The sequence below is a fragment of the Barbus barbus genome (genome assembly GCF_936440315.1).
Source record: "Barbus barbus genome assembly, chromosome: 7".
In the NCBI taxonomy this organism is placed as follows: Eukaryota; Metazoa; Chordata; class Actinopteri; order Cypriniformes; family Cyprinidae; genus Barbus; species Barbus barbus.
This window is the reverse complement of record NC_136735.1, coordinates 4,375,971-4,395,389: the sequence shown is the minus strand read 5'-3', so window position 1 is coordinate 4,395,389 and position 19,419 is coordinate 4,375,971. Positions and strand designations below refer to the sequence as shown.

The window sequence follows — 19,419 nt, the reverse complement described above, 5'->3', positions numbered from 1 at the left end:
TGCAAACTGGAAGGGGTCCAGGGAGGGGGAGGGGGGGGGGGGGCAGACTTGATGTGGTGCACTAGCCGTTCAAAGCATTTCCTGAGAATAGGAGTGAGTGCTATTGGACGGTAGTCATTGATGCAGGATGGAGATGACTTCTTCGGGACTGGAATGATGGTGGTAGCTTTGAAGAATATGGGGACAACGGCCTGATTTAGCGAGATGTTGAAAATGTCTGCACAGTCTCTCAGTACACGCACAGGAATGTTGTCAGGACCCGGAGCTTTGCGTGCATTGATCCTGCTGAGGGATCTCCTCACACTGTCCGGGGACAGTGTCATCACCTGGTCACCGGGAGGAGGTGGAGACTTCTGTGCAGTGGTGCTGTTTTGTGCCTCAAAGCGAGCAAAGAGGGCATTCAGCTCGATCAGCAGGGGGATGGTGCTGTCACAGGTCTGTGGTGGAGGCTTGTAGTCCGTTATGGTCTGTATCCCCTGCCACAGGCTCCGAGTGTCTCTGCTGTCGCTGAAACGATGGGCTATCCTCCTGGAGTACTGTCTCTTGGCCTCTCTGATGCCGTGGGAAAGGTTGGCCCTAACAGTCTTCAGGCCCTCCTCATCTCCAGTTCTAAAGGCAGCGTTCCGAACCTTCAGAAGTCTGTAGACCTCCCCTGTCAGCCACGGCTTCTGGTTGGCCCTGACAGTGATAGACTTTGTGACCGTTACATCATCAATGCACTTGGTGATGTAGGCAGTGACAGTCTCTGAGTACTCTTGGAGGTCTGTAGTATTGTTGTGTGTGGCAGCCTGTTTAAACATATTCCAGTCAGTGGTGTCAAAACAGTCTTGAAGTGCCTCTGACAACCCTTCCGGCCACACTTGTATCTGTTTGTGTATTGGATTGATGACTTTAACGAGAGGTCTGTATGCAGGCATTAGCATAACAGTGATGTGGTCTGAGGCTCCAAGGTGGGGGAGGGGGAGGGCCTTGTAAGCTCCTCTCTGGGTGGTGTAAACAAAGTCCAGAGTATTTTTTCCCCTTGTTGGAAAGTCTATGTGTTGGTGTATTTTTAGGAACACACTCTAAGTCTGCGTGGTTGAAATCCCCAGCCAAGATGAGAAAAGCATCTGGATGGTCTGTCTGCTGCTCACTGGTGTGCTAGTACAGATCATTTAGTGCCTCACTCCTGTTGTTGTTGTTGGAGCTGGGAGGGATTTATACAGCAACGAGCAGTATGACTGTATATTCCCTTGGTAGATAGAACGGCCGGCACTTAATCATACTCCACCAAGGGTGAGCAGTGTTTGCAGACCACAACAGCGTCGCGGCACCATGCATCATTGATGTAAACACAAAGCCCGCCGCCGCAGATCTTACCTCCCCCGACGAGAGCTCTGTCAGCTCGCTAGCATGTTAGCTGGTCGAGCTGTATAGCGCAGTCCGGTATGCTGTTGTTAAGCCATGTTTCCGTAAACACAACAGTCTCTTACAGTCCTCTGAGTAGAGCAAAGTAGTCGGATGTAGTCCAGTTTATTGTCCAAAGAGCGTACTTTCGCCAGTACGATGGTGGGGATAGCTGGCTTGTGTGGGTTGGCTGCTAGCCTAGCTCGGATACCTCCGCACTTACCCCTCTTCTGCTTCCTCTCACGCCGCTTGTAGCGCCTCCGCTGTGGGCGAGATGCAGTAGTGGGGGTCAGTGATGGAGTAGGCCTTCGTTTAACTCTAAAAATGTGATTCTGCCGACATCGAGCAGAAACTCACGACTGTATGCTCACTTAAAGACAGGTAGACGAGACGATGTACAAAAACATTGCGACTTACAAGACAAAAAACACGAAAACACCGTTCTCTCGGGAGAGAGAGAAGCTGTTCCGTCTGTGTGCGCCGCCATTTTTCTATTGTGTCTGGTTATTAATAAGTGGAGCAGGTGATGCTGTTTGTGGGGTTGTTTAGATCTTGAAATTTAATGTATTTTATAAAAAAAAAAAGGCTGTGGATCATTCTGGTAACAACAAAGTATTAAGAATCAAATATGTAAACTTCTGAATGGGGTCATTTTTATAAATTCAACTATTTTATGTTGTGGACTATAATGTATTTTATGTGAAATATCTTATTAAGGTCAGTACTAAATAAAACATAACATGAATTTTGTATGACCCGTCTGATTTTGGTAAAATAAATAACATACTGCAGATTCTGCAAGGTGTATGTTGGATCCAGCACAGTTCCGAATTAAATGTCCCCATCTAAGTAAAAGGGAACTGTATGGGAACATTCTGTTAAAGTTAATGTTTTCTTTGTAACGTTGCTATGTGACCAAAGAATAACCAACACAGAACGTCCCCCTTAAGTGATATCAGGAACGTTATTATGTGACCAACAGAGGACCATGTGGGAACGTTCTGTTAAAGTCTCAAATGTTCTCTTTGTAACGTTGCTATGTGACCACAGAATAACCAATACGGCATGTTCCCCTTAAGTCATATCGGGAACGTTGAACAACAGCACTTTCAAAACCAAAAGAGGACGTTTTAGGAACGTCCCTAATGTCCTGAAAAGGTTTGGGACTTTCGTCACCTTTACAGGACTTTAAGGGAATGTTACTCAAGGTCGCGAGAACGTCCCCTCCTACCAGAGGTGGAAAGTCCAGGGGTCAGAAAGTAAAAGTCCTGCCATATTTTTGTTCCATCCATGAACTCAGCAGCTGATTTCACCAGAGGAGGAACCAAGACATTCCTTTCAAGTCACAAGCAAGTCTTCAAGTTAAATACCAAGTCCGCAAAGAGTTAAAGTTAATGAGATAATTAAGTGACTAATTAAATAATGATTGTGCATTAGTGATGAACACCTGCTGTTATTGAGAATTATAAAGGATCAGATGTTGATGTTTTATTGGTTCAAATGATGCCACCATCATGGAGATCAGTGTTTGCTTTAGTTGGGATCTTGACCCTTGACTTAGTGTGATAGATCCATTTCTGTAGCAATGCATGTGCTGTTGTAAAGCACAGAGATCAGCGAGCAGACAGACACCATGAGCAGGTTTGATTATATCCAAAATATTTTGTTTTCCTTGTTTCATTTATATGTTCAGGTTTAGCATAATCAACCATGTGCAAGCAAGGTGTTTCTCTAATATTTACAGTCATTGATTTTTTAATGTACGTAAGACCTAAATATTTGAACTCCAGTTCATTTTAAACACACAAGAACCAGCATATGAATCTCAACAGTGGTGACAATTAACAACCACTGTTCACCACTGTTGAAGATCATATGATAAATGTTCATATCTAAAAGCCTAATCCTAAACAGTAATCTTTTTTTCTCTCAATATTGAAGTATTATGGTGGTGTTTGCTTAATAGGAGTTAATTAGTTTTTTTCTTTAATAGTCAAATGCAGTTAGTAAACCGAAGAAAAGAATACTAAAACCAGACAGATTTAAACCAAGAACTTTCATTGATCAAAACATAAGCTAATCTGATACTTCAAGGTTTGATGTGAATCAATATTGCAATGGCTTAGAAGCAAATTTCTTTGAATTATTAAATGCTCAAGAGGCCAACTAAACCAAACACTGACCACAATTATGGTGGCAATGTTTTTTTTATTTTTTTTATTACAGTTGATTTCATCTAAGGCTGTGGCTGAAGTCAGTTCTTGTGTTTCTCTTTTCTTCAGTGATGTTGATTATTAACATCAGGTGTTCATTACTAATCCTCAATTATTTAATTAGTCACTTAAGTATCTCATTAACTTTAACTCTTTGAGGACTTGGGATTTGACTTGAGACTTGCTTGTGACTTGAAAGGAGTGACTTGGTTCCTCCTCTGGTGAAATCAGCTGCTGAGTTCATGGATGGAACAAAAATATGGCAGGACTTTTACTTTCTGACCCCTGGACTTTCCACCTCTGCCTCCTACCGGGGAAAGGGCTTATTGCTTCGTTGGACTAAAAGTGCTCTATAGGATGTTATTCTGTGGACTCTTGCCTTTCTAACTAAACCGGGATTTCAGCAGTGGATGCATTTGTGACTCGTTATTATAATTAATCTGGTACGTACTGCTTTTTTATTCTGCATGTTTTGATGTGTACTGTTTACACAAATTTAGCAAATACATTCCTTATAAGCTTTCAATCAAAAAAACAATCTGTCGTCGATGCTTGAGGCTTATACCTTCAGAATGATATATAGTTTGTCAAGATTAACTTTGTCCCGTTTCATTTAATTTATTTTAACCAATGACACATGCAAACAGAGCGTTCGGTGCACTGTTGTCCTGGTGCGGGTTAACCGGTTTTAATGTACTAAGAAAGAACTATACAAGCTAAAAAAAATGTTAGCAAACAAACACTGTTCACAATTACATCTTTAAAATGAGGCAGAAGTAAAAAAATAAAAATTGGGTGTTATAGTACATAAATGTAAGCGGTAGAGTATATAAAATCAAGTCACTTTTATTTACATAGCACTTTGTACAGCTGCTTTGACACAATCAGTTTTGTATAGAGTCAAACAGGAAAATAGTTTGTCAATAAGGCAAGAGGACATTAACAAGTCGTTTTTCAGTTAAAATCAGGTCATTGGTGATTCAGTGTTGACATCATCCAGTTCAGCTCTCTTCCAATAATGTCTGTGCAGTCAGCCAAGTGTCCCCAAATAAGCAAGGCAAAGGTGACAGTGGCAAAGACCCGAAACTCCATCTGTGACAGAAACTGAGCAGAAAACCTTGGGAGCAACCAGGCACAGTCGGGGGCCAGCTGTCCTCTGGCCAGACGAAACCAGCATGGCGTGGTTTAATTCTAGGCTACAACACAGGTCAGATTGAGCAGAGGACTTGACACAACAGGACAATTGACGCAGGACGCTTCTAACACTTCCCTGGCAAGCAGAGGATACACTTGTTAACACATAAAAACTGTTAACTTTCCCTGGCAAAGCAGAGGATACACCAATAACATCTCTGACAAAGCAGAGAATAAGTTAGTTAATACACATCATAATGTATTCAACCTTCCCTGGCAAAGCAGAGGATAACCAATATGTTAACACACACTGTTAACCTTCCCTGACTCAACAGAGGATGAACATTCGTTCCTGGCAAAGCAGAGGATAACACAAATTACTAGCACTTTACGTTAATCTTCCCTGCCGAAATAGAGGGTAACCAATTCTTCTCTGCCGAAACAGACGGTAACAAATAGCACGTAATGCTAATCTTCCCTGCCTGAACAGAGGATAACCAACTCTTCCCTGCCGAAACAGAGGGGAACACACGTTAGCACGTAATGCTAATCTTCCCTGCCTGAACAGAGGATAACCTTCATCTCTAAAATGAAATTTTTAGAGGATAACTTAGTTAACCAAACCCTATCTCTGTCTCTTAACTCTTCTCTGACGGCGCAGAGGATAACAAATTTGTACTGGTCTTAAAGGTTCTTTTGGATGGAGTGACACTCACCAACCCTTGGTTGTTCAGAAATATTCAGACTAGAACGAAGTCAGATCTTTGAGCTTGAAGTTTCAATCTGGATTCATGTGAGGAGCTCTATCCGGGTCACGGCACCAAAACTGTAGGAAACTTTTTCCTCGTCGAAGCAGAGACCAGGAGACGTTGGGATATCTTTCAAGCAGGACTTGTCTGGTTCTCGTGGTCTTGTCCCGATGGCCATCGAGGTCTTTGGAGGGGATCTGTCTCTGGAGCTCATCTATCTGACAAGGTCTCTGCTGACATTCAGGGCTGTCGAGGTTGTCTCTAGGGGCTGGTCCCACATTATAATTGTAGTAAAAACTATAACATTTCCACATATTACCTGGAATGAAAGCAATAAACTCCTCGTCTTGAAAGTACACACAGTATGTAGTTGCAGTGGATCGGTCTGGTCAGATGGGAGTGTTTGGTGCCTTGGAAGAACTAACTGGGTTGCATCTGAAATATTGCAATGATGACAGCACCAATGAAACCTTTGGCCACACCCTGATGGACAAAGAAAAGTACATTTTTAGTTCAAAACATGAAATTATGCCTTTTTAAATCATTATCGATGTATCAGTTAATTAAATTTGTGATGAAACAGAAGTTTCAACCTTTTTTGGCACAAATCCAATCCACAATCCATTGCACAACAGGGGAGATGGTCCTCATTACAAAACACAAGATCCAGGGGGCGTGGTTGTATCTAGATCCAGCTCCTCCCACCTTACATATAAGGTGTGTTCGACTTCATGCAGCGCCGAACAGACCTATCGCCGAGAGTATTCGCTTGCAGTCAGGGGCGGAATTGAAAGCGGAGACGTGAAGTAGGACTCTTTCTGCTCCAGGTAGTGATGCTCTCGTGGTGTTTGGATACTTGTATCACAGATGAAGTGAATAACGTGTAGGAAACTTTTTTTCCTCGTCGAAGCAGAGACCAGGAGACGTTGGGATATATTTCAAGCAGAAGTTACTCTTTATTGAGAACTCTATGTGCGTCGCTGCAGTCATCCGAGTCTGACTATAGCTCAGCAGAGTAGAGTTTATACCTTTCAAGGGGGCGGGATACATAGAGGTGGAGACAATCTAAACAAAGCATGCAAATGCAGTACAGGAATCAGCCCATTACCAGAATTTCCCCAGACCTGACCTCATCAGCATAACAGTGTCATTCAAATGCATAGGTGCTAATCCAATCAGCCTGACAGTAACGCCCATACCTTCACATTATCATAGAGACAAAGGCACAGCTGTGCCTGACCTTTAGCATTCACCTTTAACTTGGGACCCTGTCAAATGGTCAGGAAGTGCATAAAGACAAAAGGTTAATGTCTCAGACACCTGGGCTGTCTGACTTGATCTTCTTAGAATGTGTTTTACATTTTGAGGTAAAGATGACAATGTTTCAGTTTATATACTGTTACATTGGATCCTAGATTTATAATTTTATAAATTTGTAATAACACATGCAATGTTTGTCAAATGCATGGATGTGTCAGAAATGTTTTTATGAGCAACAGAAACACTTTTTATATACTGCTTAATACAGGGCCATCTGTTCAAGAATAAAGTTCAACATAAACATATACTATTTAAATACCAATAAAGTGGGGGAATATTTGCTTTTATCAGTGTTTTTTTTTTCTATTAAATGTAACTCATAACATTGTGACAGATTTGTGAGCAGTATTTTTTTTTATTATTGCGCAAAAGTTATACAAGGGTTTGTACAAGCAAGTACAAAAACAAATAAACATTCATAAGAATAAGTGAAACCATTAATGCCAGGGGTACAATTACAACAATTTTAACAAAAAGCTTCATAAGTCTTTCTTTCTTTTTTGTTCTTAATTTTATCAAACGTAGAACGATATTGTTTAATCTCTTTTATAAAATGTTCAAAGTTTGGCTTGGCGAAATGCTCTCGCGGTACTTAGATGCCACACGTGACAGTGACGTGGCGTCGGCAGTGGTTCAAGTCGGACAAATTTTCTAACCGGCATGCACTGCTTCAAGTCAGACGCCGATCGGTTTTTATGGCACTGCATGAAGTAGAACACACCTATTCATAATCCTACCTGCCACCCCCTGATCCCTAAACCTACCCATCTCCACCCCTAAACCTACCAACTCCACCCCCTAGATGTGGATCCAACCCTGGCCCCTGGATCTTTGTTCTGCAGTGAGGGATTCAGTTGTTCATTTTCAAACTGAACGACGAACTCTTCTTCCGAAGTGTTTCATAGATAACGTTAGTTAGTCGTATTAAGCATAAAGTTAATGGCTTATAAAAGATAAAAAGACGTGCAATCTCTTCATATCTTTTCACGTCACGGAAACACAAAAATATCATACAACAAAATTACACAGTTTTTGATATTAAGTGTGTTATGGATTAAACAAGGTGGAAAGACCGCATTCCCTTCACTTAAATTTCCCTCAGACATATCATACAACGCTTATTCAATGTTTTTATATATTGGACGTTTGTGTATAAATATATACGTTATAAATCATTTACACCAAACATTTACACCTTTTAAATAAACGTTGGTTAGTTATCTATGAACTGTTTAATGATCAATATAATAATTGATGATATTTTTATTCATTTACAAAGTACAATTCAGTACTGTTTTTCTTTTTTTTTTTTTTTATAAATAGTGAACCACTATTTCAGTTTTTGTTCTGTATCCATTTAAAAAAACTATTAGTTGATTACTCGGTCAGTCAATTGGGCAGTGTTGTCCAGCCTAGCTTTCAGTATCAGTAAAATCCAAGTGGCAGATCAGTGGAGGAGCGTCTCGCTGCAGCCCACAAGAGCCTTACATATACCTAAACCTACCCATTTCCACCCCCTGATACTTAAACCCACTCATCTCCACCCCCTAGATGTGGATCCAACCACGCTCCCTGGATCTTGTGGGCTGCAGCGGGCCCTACTTGGATCAGTGGGTTTGCTGCAGTTGAATATATAGACATGTCAAAACCTAAAATATTCAAAAGGGGGGTCTAATGCTACTTCATGCATTCTGAATTATTAACACTGTGAAAGAGTTGGATTCTCATGCTAAACATAGCCAAAGTTTCAAAAAACTATTTGGATGTATTTCTGTGCCAAATACATTCCTTCCCGGTTCGCATCAGTTTCTGAAAGTTTTTTTTTTTTTTATTATTGTATTTTTTTTCTCGAGCATGGCTCTGCATGATATCATAAAGGGTGGAATTCCTTGTATGGGCACTTCTCCTGGAAGAACGTGCCCACGCATACATCAACCAGGGGTGCGTTTCCCAAAAGCATTGTTGGCTAACTATGGTGGTTAATTCCATTGAATTCTTTTGGTAACGACGGAACTTGCGACCACAGTTGTTTTTGGGAAACACACCCCAGAGTGAGAGCAAGAGCACACCCATCAACACGTTGCATTTGGCAGCGCTTCACGGAACTTGCTTGAGAAGAATGTCTCCAAAGAGGTGTGTTTTTGGTTAAGGGAGAGAAAAATTATTTCAGCTTCCCAAAGAATTCAGCATTACATGATCAGTGGATGAAGTTTGTTTTTCCGGGGAAGCAACAGAGTTTCGCAAGTGTGTTTATAAACAAGGTCCATTTCGATGCTGGATTTGCACAATGTTTGATACTGAGAGAAGGAGCAGTGATAAAATATCTTGGTCATGATCCGATCTGGAACTGTAGATGGTAAGTGAAACGGCATCAAATTTCTGTTTTTTTTGTTGGCAATCGGCACTCAAGTGCTCGTCACTCTTTAGCTCCGCTGTTTTCAGGGGGGATTGCAAAGCTGTGTCTTTATTTTATAAATATGATAAAACTAAAGACTCTTTGGAGACATGAAAGGTGCAATACTACTCTATAGGTATTCAGGATTAACATGAGATTGGGTGAAACTGTTATGTCCACTTTAATAATTATAATATGACCGTGTGGTGAACCTATGAACCTAAGTCATTTAAACAACTATTGTTTGCTGTGTTGTTGGCCAGATAAAATGACAGAGGAAAAAAACGGACGTAAGATCATAATTCAAGGAACTAAAATGCCAAAAGTACAAAAGTCCCCATATTAAGGCAATTTGGCCTTTATCTAAGGCAAAACATCTTTCTGTCCCCTTCAAAAATTGCCCCCCAACTGTTAGATGAACTGTACACCCATGGCCCATTTCTAATCCTGTTTTGTGTTTGAAACAGCCGGTCGGTATTGGACTGTCTCTGGACAGCATCATCACTCACTAGAGGCGACGGCTTATGCTGTTCTGGCGCTTGTGAAGGCAAAAGACTTTGATACAGCAGGAGAGGCAGTGCACTGGCTCGCCAGACAACAGTCTCACTATGGAGGATCTGGCACCACACAGGTACACTAACATCTCATCATTCGACTGTGATTAACACTTTGACTGACACTGCAGGACAAGATTTCAAATCTTTTCTGTCTTTTCTAGGCGACCATCATGGTGTTCCAGGCCGTGGCAGAGTATCGCACGCAGGTGAAGGACCAACAAAACTTCAATCTGGATGTGGAGCTGTCCATGTCAGGAAGAAGCAATCCTGTCAGATGGACTATCAAAAACGATAATGCACATCTTACACGGTCAGACAGGGTGAGGAGCAGCACATCCACTAGATTCAAATTCTTTGCTGCTCGTGTCAGTTGTTTTTTTGGGGGGGATTATGGAAGTTTAGCTGTTCGTCATCGTGTGTTTGATCAATGAAATCTTCAGGTATTTCTATTACATCATGGATTTGATAATTCTGATGAACTGTGTTCACTAAACAGATGGACATGAACAAGGACTTCACTGTAACTACTAGAGGAACTGGAACAGCCACTCTCTCAGTGAGTATTCATGAGCGTTTACCCAGCTAACAGAATTCTATTATAAGAATGTTCTCCAAATGTTGAGTGTTGGTTCTGGGAACATAAAGTACAGTTTTCTTGATGTTAGAGGAACATTTGTAAAAGGTATGATGTTCCTCAAAAGTTCTTTCAACTTAATTTTGATTTTAAATTCAACATTCTAGGAACGTTTATTTGTAACATTCCAGGAACATAAAAATATCCAGTTTCCTAAGTGTTAGTAGAATCATATTTAAAGGTTTGTATGATGTTCCTGAAACAATCTTTCAATCATTCAAACACCTGCTGTGAACAAGCACTGGAAGAAAGATCCACCTCTAGGGGGTGGAGATGGGTGGGTTTAGGTTAAGGATCAGGGGGTGAAGATGGGTAGGTTTAGGTATGTGTAAGGTGGGAGGAGTTGGATCTAGATCCAACCACTCCCCCTAGAGCTTGTGTTCTGCAGTGAGGACCATCTCGTCTTTCCTGTCTAACTCATTATCTCTAATGCAATCCCGCCCCCACGCGGCTCGTGCCGTTCATATATAAATATCCATGTGAGATGTGCACATGTAAACGCCTAACGCAAACAAAGTGTGAGGAGATCGCGGCTACTGTAAGAAGTAGTTCTGGAAGAAGACGCGCTGAGTAAAGGCAGGATTAAGGCAGGATAAAGGCAGGATTTCCCTCAAAAGAAGAACAAGATGTCATCCAGTAGAGGAGATCAATCTGATGAGTAAGTAATGTTTCTTTTTTTGCATTAGTTAACGTGTTATTGGGACAAACTTGAACACGTGTGCTATTTGGGTTGTTCCTAAACTACAAGATGATGAATGCTACGCATCTAAGAATGTTTAGACCATGTTTATTATTAATACTCTGTTCACAAATATATGTAAGTGTGCTAAACAATAATTCGTTTCTCAGATATAAAATATATATATTTTTTACGATAGTACAAGCATGCGTGAGTCTATGGCTACAAAGTCATATCATAGGCTACTATAAAATAATACATAGGCTACTAGGCTATATGACTACAAAATCAGAGTTGGGTTTTTCCCAAACTATAATTCCTGACTAAAATGTTTGAAATCGAGTAAAACATTTTGAATATGATTTATTTAAATTTCTAATGGCGTGATGATGTTTGCATGCTCTATATAAAACAATAAAAGTAATATCAATGTATACTGTAACACAATGAATGCTACTAGTTTAAGTAGGCTATGTTAGAACATGTTTATTACTAATAGCCTACTCTGTTCAAAAATGGATTTTAATAACGTGCTAAACAATCATTAGTTTATCAGATATAAAATTTCTTTTTTTCTTTTTTTTTTTTTTTACAATAGTAAAAAGCATGCGTGAGTCTATGGCTACAAAACATATATACACTGTAAAAAAAAATCGTAATTTTACGGAAAATAACTGATTTTCTCAGGTTGTTTTCTTTTATTTTGAATTGCAGTCACAACTCTGTAAAATTATCTCTGAATTAACTACTTGGCTGTTATTTTAAGGATTATGGCATAAATGACAAATTACAATAATTCACATTTTTAACACCGAAAAACTACTGTATTTTATACAGTACATTTTCTGTTTTCTTAAATTACAAACAAATGCATGTAAATAACAATAAAACCGTTAGATGATAAAATGGTCAAATGACTGGCAGCAACAGCTGCTGAACAAAAACCATAAAATGAAAGTAAAATCTCCTTATTTAAATAATCTGACAAACACTGTTATTTTACAGGTATTTCCTGAATTTTTCTGATCAGACACCTGCACTGAAAAACAAAAGACAAAAAACGGTCAAATGACTGGCAGCACAGGGTGCCAAACAAAAACCTTCAAATTAAAGTAAAATCTGCTTATTTAAACAAGCTGACAACACTGTTAATTTACAGGCATTTCATAAATTATTATAATCAAACACCTTCACTGAAAAATGAACTAATTAACTACTTAATTAATTAAACATCACATGACTGGCAGCAACATAACATGAAACACTAACAGATCTTCTCTTATTACAAACCAGTCTGACTTTATTTCATTCATACAAAACTTCTTATTGAGAATTAACAGACATTTAGATGTTAATGTTTTATTGAAAATAATACAGTTTGAAATCACCGTTGTGGAGATAAGCATTTGCTTTAGTTGGGCTTCTGACTCGTCACTTTATGATATCATCTTTTATCTGGCTGCTGTAACTTTGTTTTTCTTAAGCTCATCTGTTACAGCATAAATTGCAGGAAAAAGATCTGATCAGACAAACCTGGTTACTTATTGGTGATGAGTCAATCATCATATAGTAGCCTGATCAAATGAGTATTGACTCCATATATGTTAGCTTTTTATATATATATATTATATATATATCTATCTATCTATCTATCTCAACATCAACAAAAAGCTTATTTTGTGATGATAAAAGCTGATCTGAATATTTTGTAGATTGTCACCATTGCTGAGGTTCATATGCAGATTATTGATGTCTGCGACTCTACATGGTTTTGTCTAAATGATTTATTCAAAGTGACTTACAAACGTTCAAAATATCAAAGCATGGCCACATTTCAAGCAATAAATTTGTAAAACTACAACAAAACTAAATTAATAAATGTCACATATTTGGATATTAGACGTTTTTGACGAGGTTAGTGGTGAGTTACGCCACTATATGATAAGACCATCATCAGCAGAAAAACCACTTCATCTGATCAAAGTTTTTCTTGCAGGTTTTGCTATAACAAATGTGCTTTACAAACACACAATTACAGCAACCACAGAACAAAAACATTGTTAAAAAGTGAAGGGTCAGAAGCCCAACTAAAGCAAACACTTATCTCCACAACGATGAAGTCAAACTTGAATAATTTCAATAAAACATCAACATCTAAACCTCTTAATTCTCAATAGGAAGTTTTGAAAAAAATAAAGTCTGGCTTGTAATAAGTGAAGCTGCTGAGATCTAGACAGATCTGTTAGTGTTTAATGTTCTTTTAGGATTTAAAGTGTTTCTGTTGTCTGTGTTTTGTGGGTCACCATTGTGCTGAAGAATAGAGTCTGTGCTTCAGTCCAGGATTAAAAAAAAAAAAAGAAATTTTGATGTTATGCTGAATGTTGTTTTATTTAAAGGCAGTAACTGTGGAGTTGCTGATGTAGTCTTAGTTAGTAGTTTTTGCATGTGTGCTGTTGCAGCATGACCCATACTCTGAATTTGTGCTCTGCATTTAACTCATCCAAATGTACACACACAGCAGTGAACAGACACCTTCACGACTGCCCCTATATTCTATAGCTAACTGCCTAAGAAAATATCATAGTAATAATATGAAGACGCAATGTAAAGGTGTATTGGTTGTTAGGTTAATGTACTGTGATTACTCACCCCATACCCCCCCCCCCCCTTTTATATATTTATTTATTTATTTATTTATTTATTTTTTATTTATTTTTTTTTTACTCGAAGGAAGGCCGGTTAGCCAATGGCAGGTAAGATCTCTTATAATGAATGAGAAAACCTAAGATGGGCACAGCTCTTCTGTATCTAATCTTAGACCGATTTAAGATATACCTCTCCATAAGACATACTGTTCCAAAATATATAACAGAAGACTGGCTAGCCAATGACAGGTAAGATCTTCTCTGAGTGGGAAGACAACCTAAGACAGGCAGAGTCTCCTCATGTTAGGAGAGTATTTCCAATCATGGAAATATGACAAGATTGATTCACTAAGAATCTCCTCAATTAACAATACACACTGTTGGCATCCTTTTTATTTTTATTTCCCTTCATTACCCCCCCCCCCCCCCCCCCCCCCCTTTTTTTTCTTTTTTCTTTTTTCTTTTGGGTGGGTTGGGGTGTAATTTCACTATTAGTACTTCTTCTGATACACTCTAAAACATCCTGGGTTATTTTGTTTAACCCAAATGCTGGGTTGAGCCTTTTGGGTTATTTTTTGGGATTATTCTTTCAATGTTTGGGTAGTTTTTGTTTTACTCAGATCCTGGGTCAGAAGTAACCCAGCGGTTGAGTTATTTATCGCAGGGATTTTGCGTCTTCTCTTCATGGGAGAGCAGTTCTACTGTGCTCAACCATCAATTAGATCGCTCCTATATAGGAATCAAATATAAAACTAATAATTCTTCTGCTGCTATCACTCAGTATGGAGACTATGGATTGAAAGATGTTTGGAGATTGCACAACCCTGATAGCAAAGAATATACATATTATTATTATTATTATTATTCATATCATATTCAAGAATAGACATGTTCCTCACAAAAAATCTATTACACATAAGATACTGAACCCCTCTATTGATAGTATTACAATTTCAGATCATGCCTCAATTAGTCTTACTTATACGACTGAGTCATTTGGGTAACACTTTAGATTACAGCCCGCAATGTACCATGTAATTAAACAGAATTTACAGCGTACCTATTTGTAACTATAGAGTACCTCCACAGTACCTACTCATAGGTATAAGGGAACGATATGCAACGTTTGGGGAATAAGGGGGTAATAACCTGCGGAATTATAAAGCATTTATACTGTAAGTATTTTATAACTAAAGGGTACCCATTCTGAAATGACTTGTATGTAGAGACCGCGATTTTCACACTTTAGTTTTTTCCCCCATTTTTCATGAGCTTAACTCAAAGATTTAAGACTTTTTCTATGTACACAAAAGGCCTATTTCTCTCAAATATTGTTCACAAATCTGTCTACATCTGTGTTAGTGAGCACTTCTCCTTTGCCGAGATAATCCATCCACCTCACAGGTGTGGCATATCAAGATGCTGATTAGACACCATGATTATTGCACAGGTGTGCCTTAGGCTGGCCACAATAAAAGGCCATGCTAAAATGCGCAGTTTTATCACACAGCACAATGCCACAGATGTTGCAAGTTTTGAGGGAGCATGCAATTGGCATGCTGACTGCAGGAATGTCCACCAGAGCCGTTGCCCGTGAACTGAATGTTCATTTCTCTACCACAAGCCGTCTCCAAAGGCGTTTCAGAGAATTTGGCAGTACATCCAACCGGCCTCACAACCGCAGACCACGTGTAACCACACCAGCCCAGGACCTCCACATCCAGCATCTTCACCTCCAAGATCGTCTGAGACCAGCCACCCGGACAGCTGCTGCAACAATCGGTTTGCATAACCAAAGAATTTCTGCACAAACTGTCAGAAACCGTCTCAGGGAAGCTCATCTGCATGCTCGTCGTCCTCATCGGTGTCTCGACCTGACTGCTGTTTGTCGTCATAACCGACTTCAGTGGGCAAATGCTCACATTCAATGGCGTCTGATACTTTCGAGAGGTGTTCTCTTCATGGATGAATCCCGATTTTCACTGTACAGGGCAGATGGCAGACAGCATGTATGGCGTTGTGTGGGTGAGCGGTTTGCTGATGTCAACGTTGTGGATTGAGTGGCCCATGGTGGCAGTGGGGTTCTGGTATGGGCATGCATATGTTATGGACAATGAACTCTGGTGCATTTTATTGATGGCATTTTGAATGCACAGAGATACCGTGACGAGATTCTGAGGCCCATTGTTGTGCCATTCATCCACGACCATCACCTCATGTTGCAGCATGATAATGCTCGGCCCCATGTTGCAAGGATCTGTACACAATTCCTGGAAGCTGAAAACTTCCCAGTTCTTGCATGGCCAGCATACTCACTGGACATGTCACCCACTGAGCATGTTTGGGATGCTCTGGATCGGCGTATACGACAGCGTGTTCCGGTTCCTACCAATATCCTGCAACTTCGCACAGCCATTGAAGAGGAGCGGACCAACATTCCACAGGCCACAATCAACAACCTGATCAACTCTATGTGAAGGAGACATGTTGCACTGCGTGAGGCAAATGGAGGTCTCACCAGATACTGACTAGTGTTCGGACCTTCATGCTTCATGCTGCAGTGCATGCTGGGTAACACCATAGTAAAAACTCCCATCATCGAATGCAGCATGAATAATTATTGTCACCACTGTTGAGGATCGTATGATAAGTGTTCATGTCTGAAAGCCTGAGCTGATACATGTCTTTATTTTCAATATTGAATCATTACGGTTGCATTTGTTTAATAGGACCTTTTTTTTCTGCAGTTCTGTAATAGGTGAATGTCAGTTAGTAAACCAAAGAGAGACAGCTTCATTTGTTCATTCATCATGAGCTGTAAGCAGATAGCATAAGATTATCTGCTACTTCAAGTTTTGATTCAGCAATGCACAAATGTTTGCTGTGAATCAATATTGCAATTGCTTAAAAGCAAAATACTTCGAATTGTTAAAAGGCTTATTCAGAACTATTCAGTATGTGTTTTATGGCCTTATTTCAGCTACATTTTTTTTTTTTCCCCCCCAAAACGTTCTAACCAAGCATAATATTTTTTCTTAAAAAAAAATGCAAACATATACATCAATATTGCTCACATATTATTGTAGCACAGATTGTGCTGAACACAAAAAAATACATGTTGGTCAATAGTATGTTATAAGTAGCTGAAAGAAGCACAACTGTCAGGGCATGTCAAAATCACCTCAGATCCCAGAGAGATGAGGAAACTGCACTGTAAAAAAGAAAAAGTTGAGCCAACTAAAAATTTTAAGGCAACAAACTTCAGCAGATTTTTGAGTTTTCTCAACATGTTGTTTTAAGTTTATACAACAAAGTTGAGAATCTCCTACAAAAATAAGTTGCGAGAACTCAAAAATCTGCAAAAAGCTGGTTGCCTTAATTTTCAGCTGGCTCAACTTTTATTTTTATTTTTTATTTTTTTTACAGTGTGGATAATTTATGTTTTTGGAATGTTACAAATCAACGTTCCTAGAATGTTGAATTTTAAATTAAAATTAAGTTGAAAGAACGTTTGAGGAACATCATACCTTTTTAAAAACATTTCTCTAACATCAAGAGCATTGGGCATATTTTTATATTCCCAGAACCAACACTCAATATTTGGAGAACGTTCTTATAAGAATTTTTTTTTTAGCTGGGTATACAATCAACAACAAGATTAAAGTGTGTGAACATCTAATCTGAGGCATGCTGCTGTTTTCAGGTTATGTCGCTGTACTACGCCAGACCTGTTGAGAAGATGTCAGACTGTACATTGTTTGATCTGACTGTTAAAATGGAGAAAGAAAGTAAGATAGAGTTTGTGCCATTTCTGTGGCACTTTTCATGCAAGTTTTTCACGCTGTGATTAACCTCAGGTTATCATTGCTCTAAACACAATTTTTAACTTCAGGTGAAGGCAATCAATGACAATGACATTGAAAATATGCAAATAAGGTGTTAACCCAGGGTTTAGGAAGGTACAGTGTAAAAAATCAGTTAAATAATACTCAGATATTATTTTTTTACTCTGGGTAAATTATGAACGTGAAGCAAGATAACCCGGGATTCATCTTACCAGGGGTAGAATGACCTAGAGTTAACTATTTGAAGTGTGAAAAACCCTATTTATTTATTTATTGTTTATGTTCCCTTTAGTAAGGGAAGACCTGACCTGAACTAAAACCACCAAATACTGTTGTTTCCCTTTAGCAAAACAAGGAACCACTGAAACTTACAACCTCATTATGGAATTCATGTATGTGAATACATATTCTAATAATTTTATTGTTATGCAAATAAACTTTTTTTTTATATTTAATTTATCAGCATGTGCTCGTTTTGGCTGTTTTCACACTTGGTTTCAGTGTCGCCAGAAGTATGACAATTGTTTGTGCGATAATTTTGACCTCTGTATGATGTAAGATTAATAATTTTTAAAAATCCTGAAATAATTTGGGATTTTTATGTACGATAATTATGTACAATAATTTAGAATTTTGTGACTCTTCAAATTATGGCAATTGTAATCATAGGGCTTCTATACTCATACACAAAATCGACTCATTACAGACACTCTAAATGGGCTTGTGCACAGTGTGTTAAGAATGCAGGATAGTGCCCTGCTTTTAAGCCAATGAGCACTATGTTGCGGTCCATGATGGTGCAAAAGAACCCCCTAAACATCTGGCAACATGCAGGCTTCTGATGACAGCGACTCAGAGATGGAGTTTGGACCTTCCTACTGTAGCAAATTAGCTCAAAAGGGATATATGGAGTACTTCCATTCACTCTTAAAAACAAAGGTGCTTAATTGTAATATATATTACAATTAATTAAGCACCTTTGTTTTTAAGAGTGAATGGAAGTACTAGTGACAGCTGGTTATCATTGTGACTAAATAATGACTCCGGCAGAGATTTCAATTGCAGTGCATTTTGACGTGGAAGGAACTCTCTTTACAAAGACAGTTTGTTCAGAGACCAGCAGGTCTGCGTAACTACAATATAATAATTCTGAGGTCAAACAGACTCAGGATTAAACCAAAAGCTCTGGTGTGAAAGCAGCCTTAAACGCAGATGAACGCAGGGAAGATGGAGCAAAATGACAAAACCTACACAGCAAAATCCCCGGTGTCAAATTAACACTGCTGGGTATCTATATGTGTCTACACTACAGAGTGTTAAAAGTAACACTGAAGCAGTGTTAAAGTTAATGAGGTAATTAAGAGATTCATTGAGTGATGATTGACCATTACTGAAGACACCTGATGTTAACAAGCAAAATAAAAAAAAAAGCAAGACTTACAAATTTGTAAGTCACCATTATAGTAGTCAGTGTTTACTTTAGTTGGGCTCTTGACCCTCAACTTTTTAATATTACATTTTGTTTGAGCAAAGAGCAAAAGTCATCAGGGGGTGATGATTGTGTTCTAGCTAAATCATTATTTGACCTGAATCCCTAATTTGGTTATTCAGGTTACTACATGATGATTGTCAAAACATCTTTGCTCTGTGCTTGTCTAGCTGTTATAATTACATTATAGCAGCCAAACAATATATTAAAAAGTCAAGGGTCAAGATTTCAAAAGTAAACACTGACCACTATAATGTTGACTTAAATTTTTTTTTTTTTTTCTTTGGTGATTCTGCTTGTTAACATCAGGTGTCTTCAATAATAGTCAGTCATCACTCAATGAATTTCTTAATGATCTCATTGACTTTAACAC

At 38.8% G+C, this 19,419-nt stretch overlaps 1 protein-coding gene across 1 annotated transcript in view; it reads left to right on the top strand.

Annotated features, from left to right (window-relative positions):
• Window positions 1-19,419, top strand: part of LOC306872969 (complement C3-like) — a 139,067-nt gene that overhangs the window by 96,444 nt on the left and 23,204 nt on the right. The window contains exons 29-33 of the mRNA XM_079421942.1: window positions 9,665-9,828; window positions 9,916-10,074; window positions 10,251-10,310; window positions 17,416-17,500; window positions 17,904-17,949. Coding sequence (XP_079278068.1) covers window positions 9,665-9,828; window positions 9,916-10,074; window positions 10,251-10,310; window positions 17,416-17,500; window positions 17,904-17,949 — 514 coding nt within the window. The remainder of the gene's footprint in view (window positions 1-9,664; window positions 9,829-9,915; window positions 10,075-10,250; window positions 10,311-17,415; window positions 17,501-17,903; window positions 17,950-19,419) is intronic.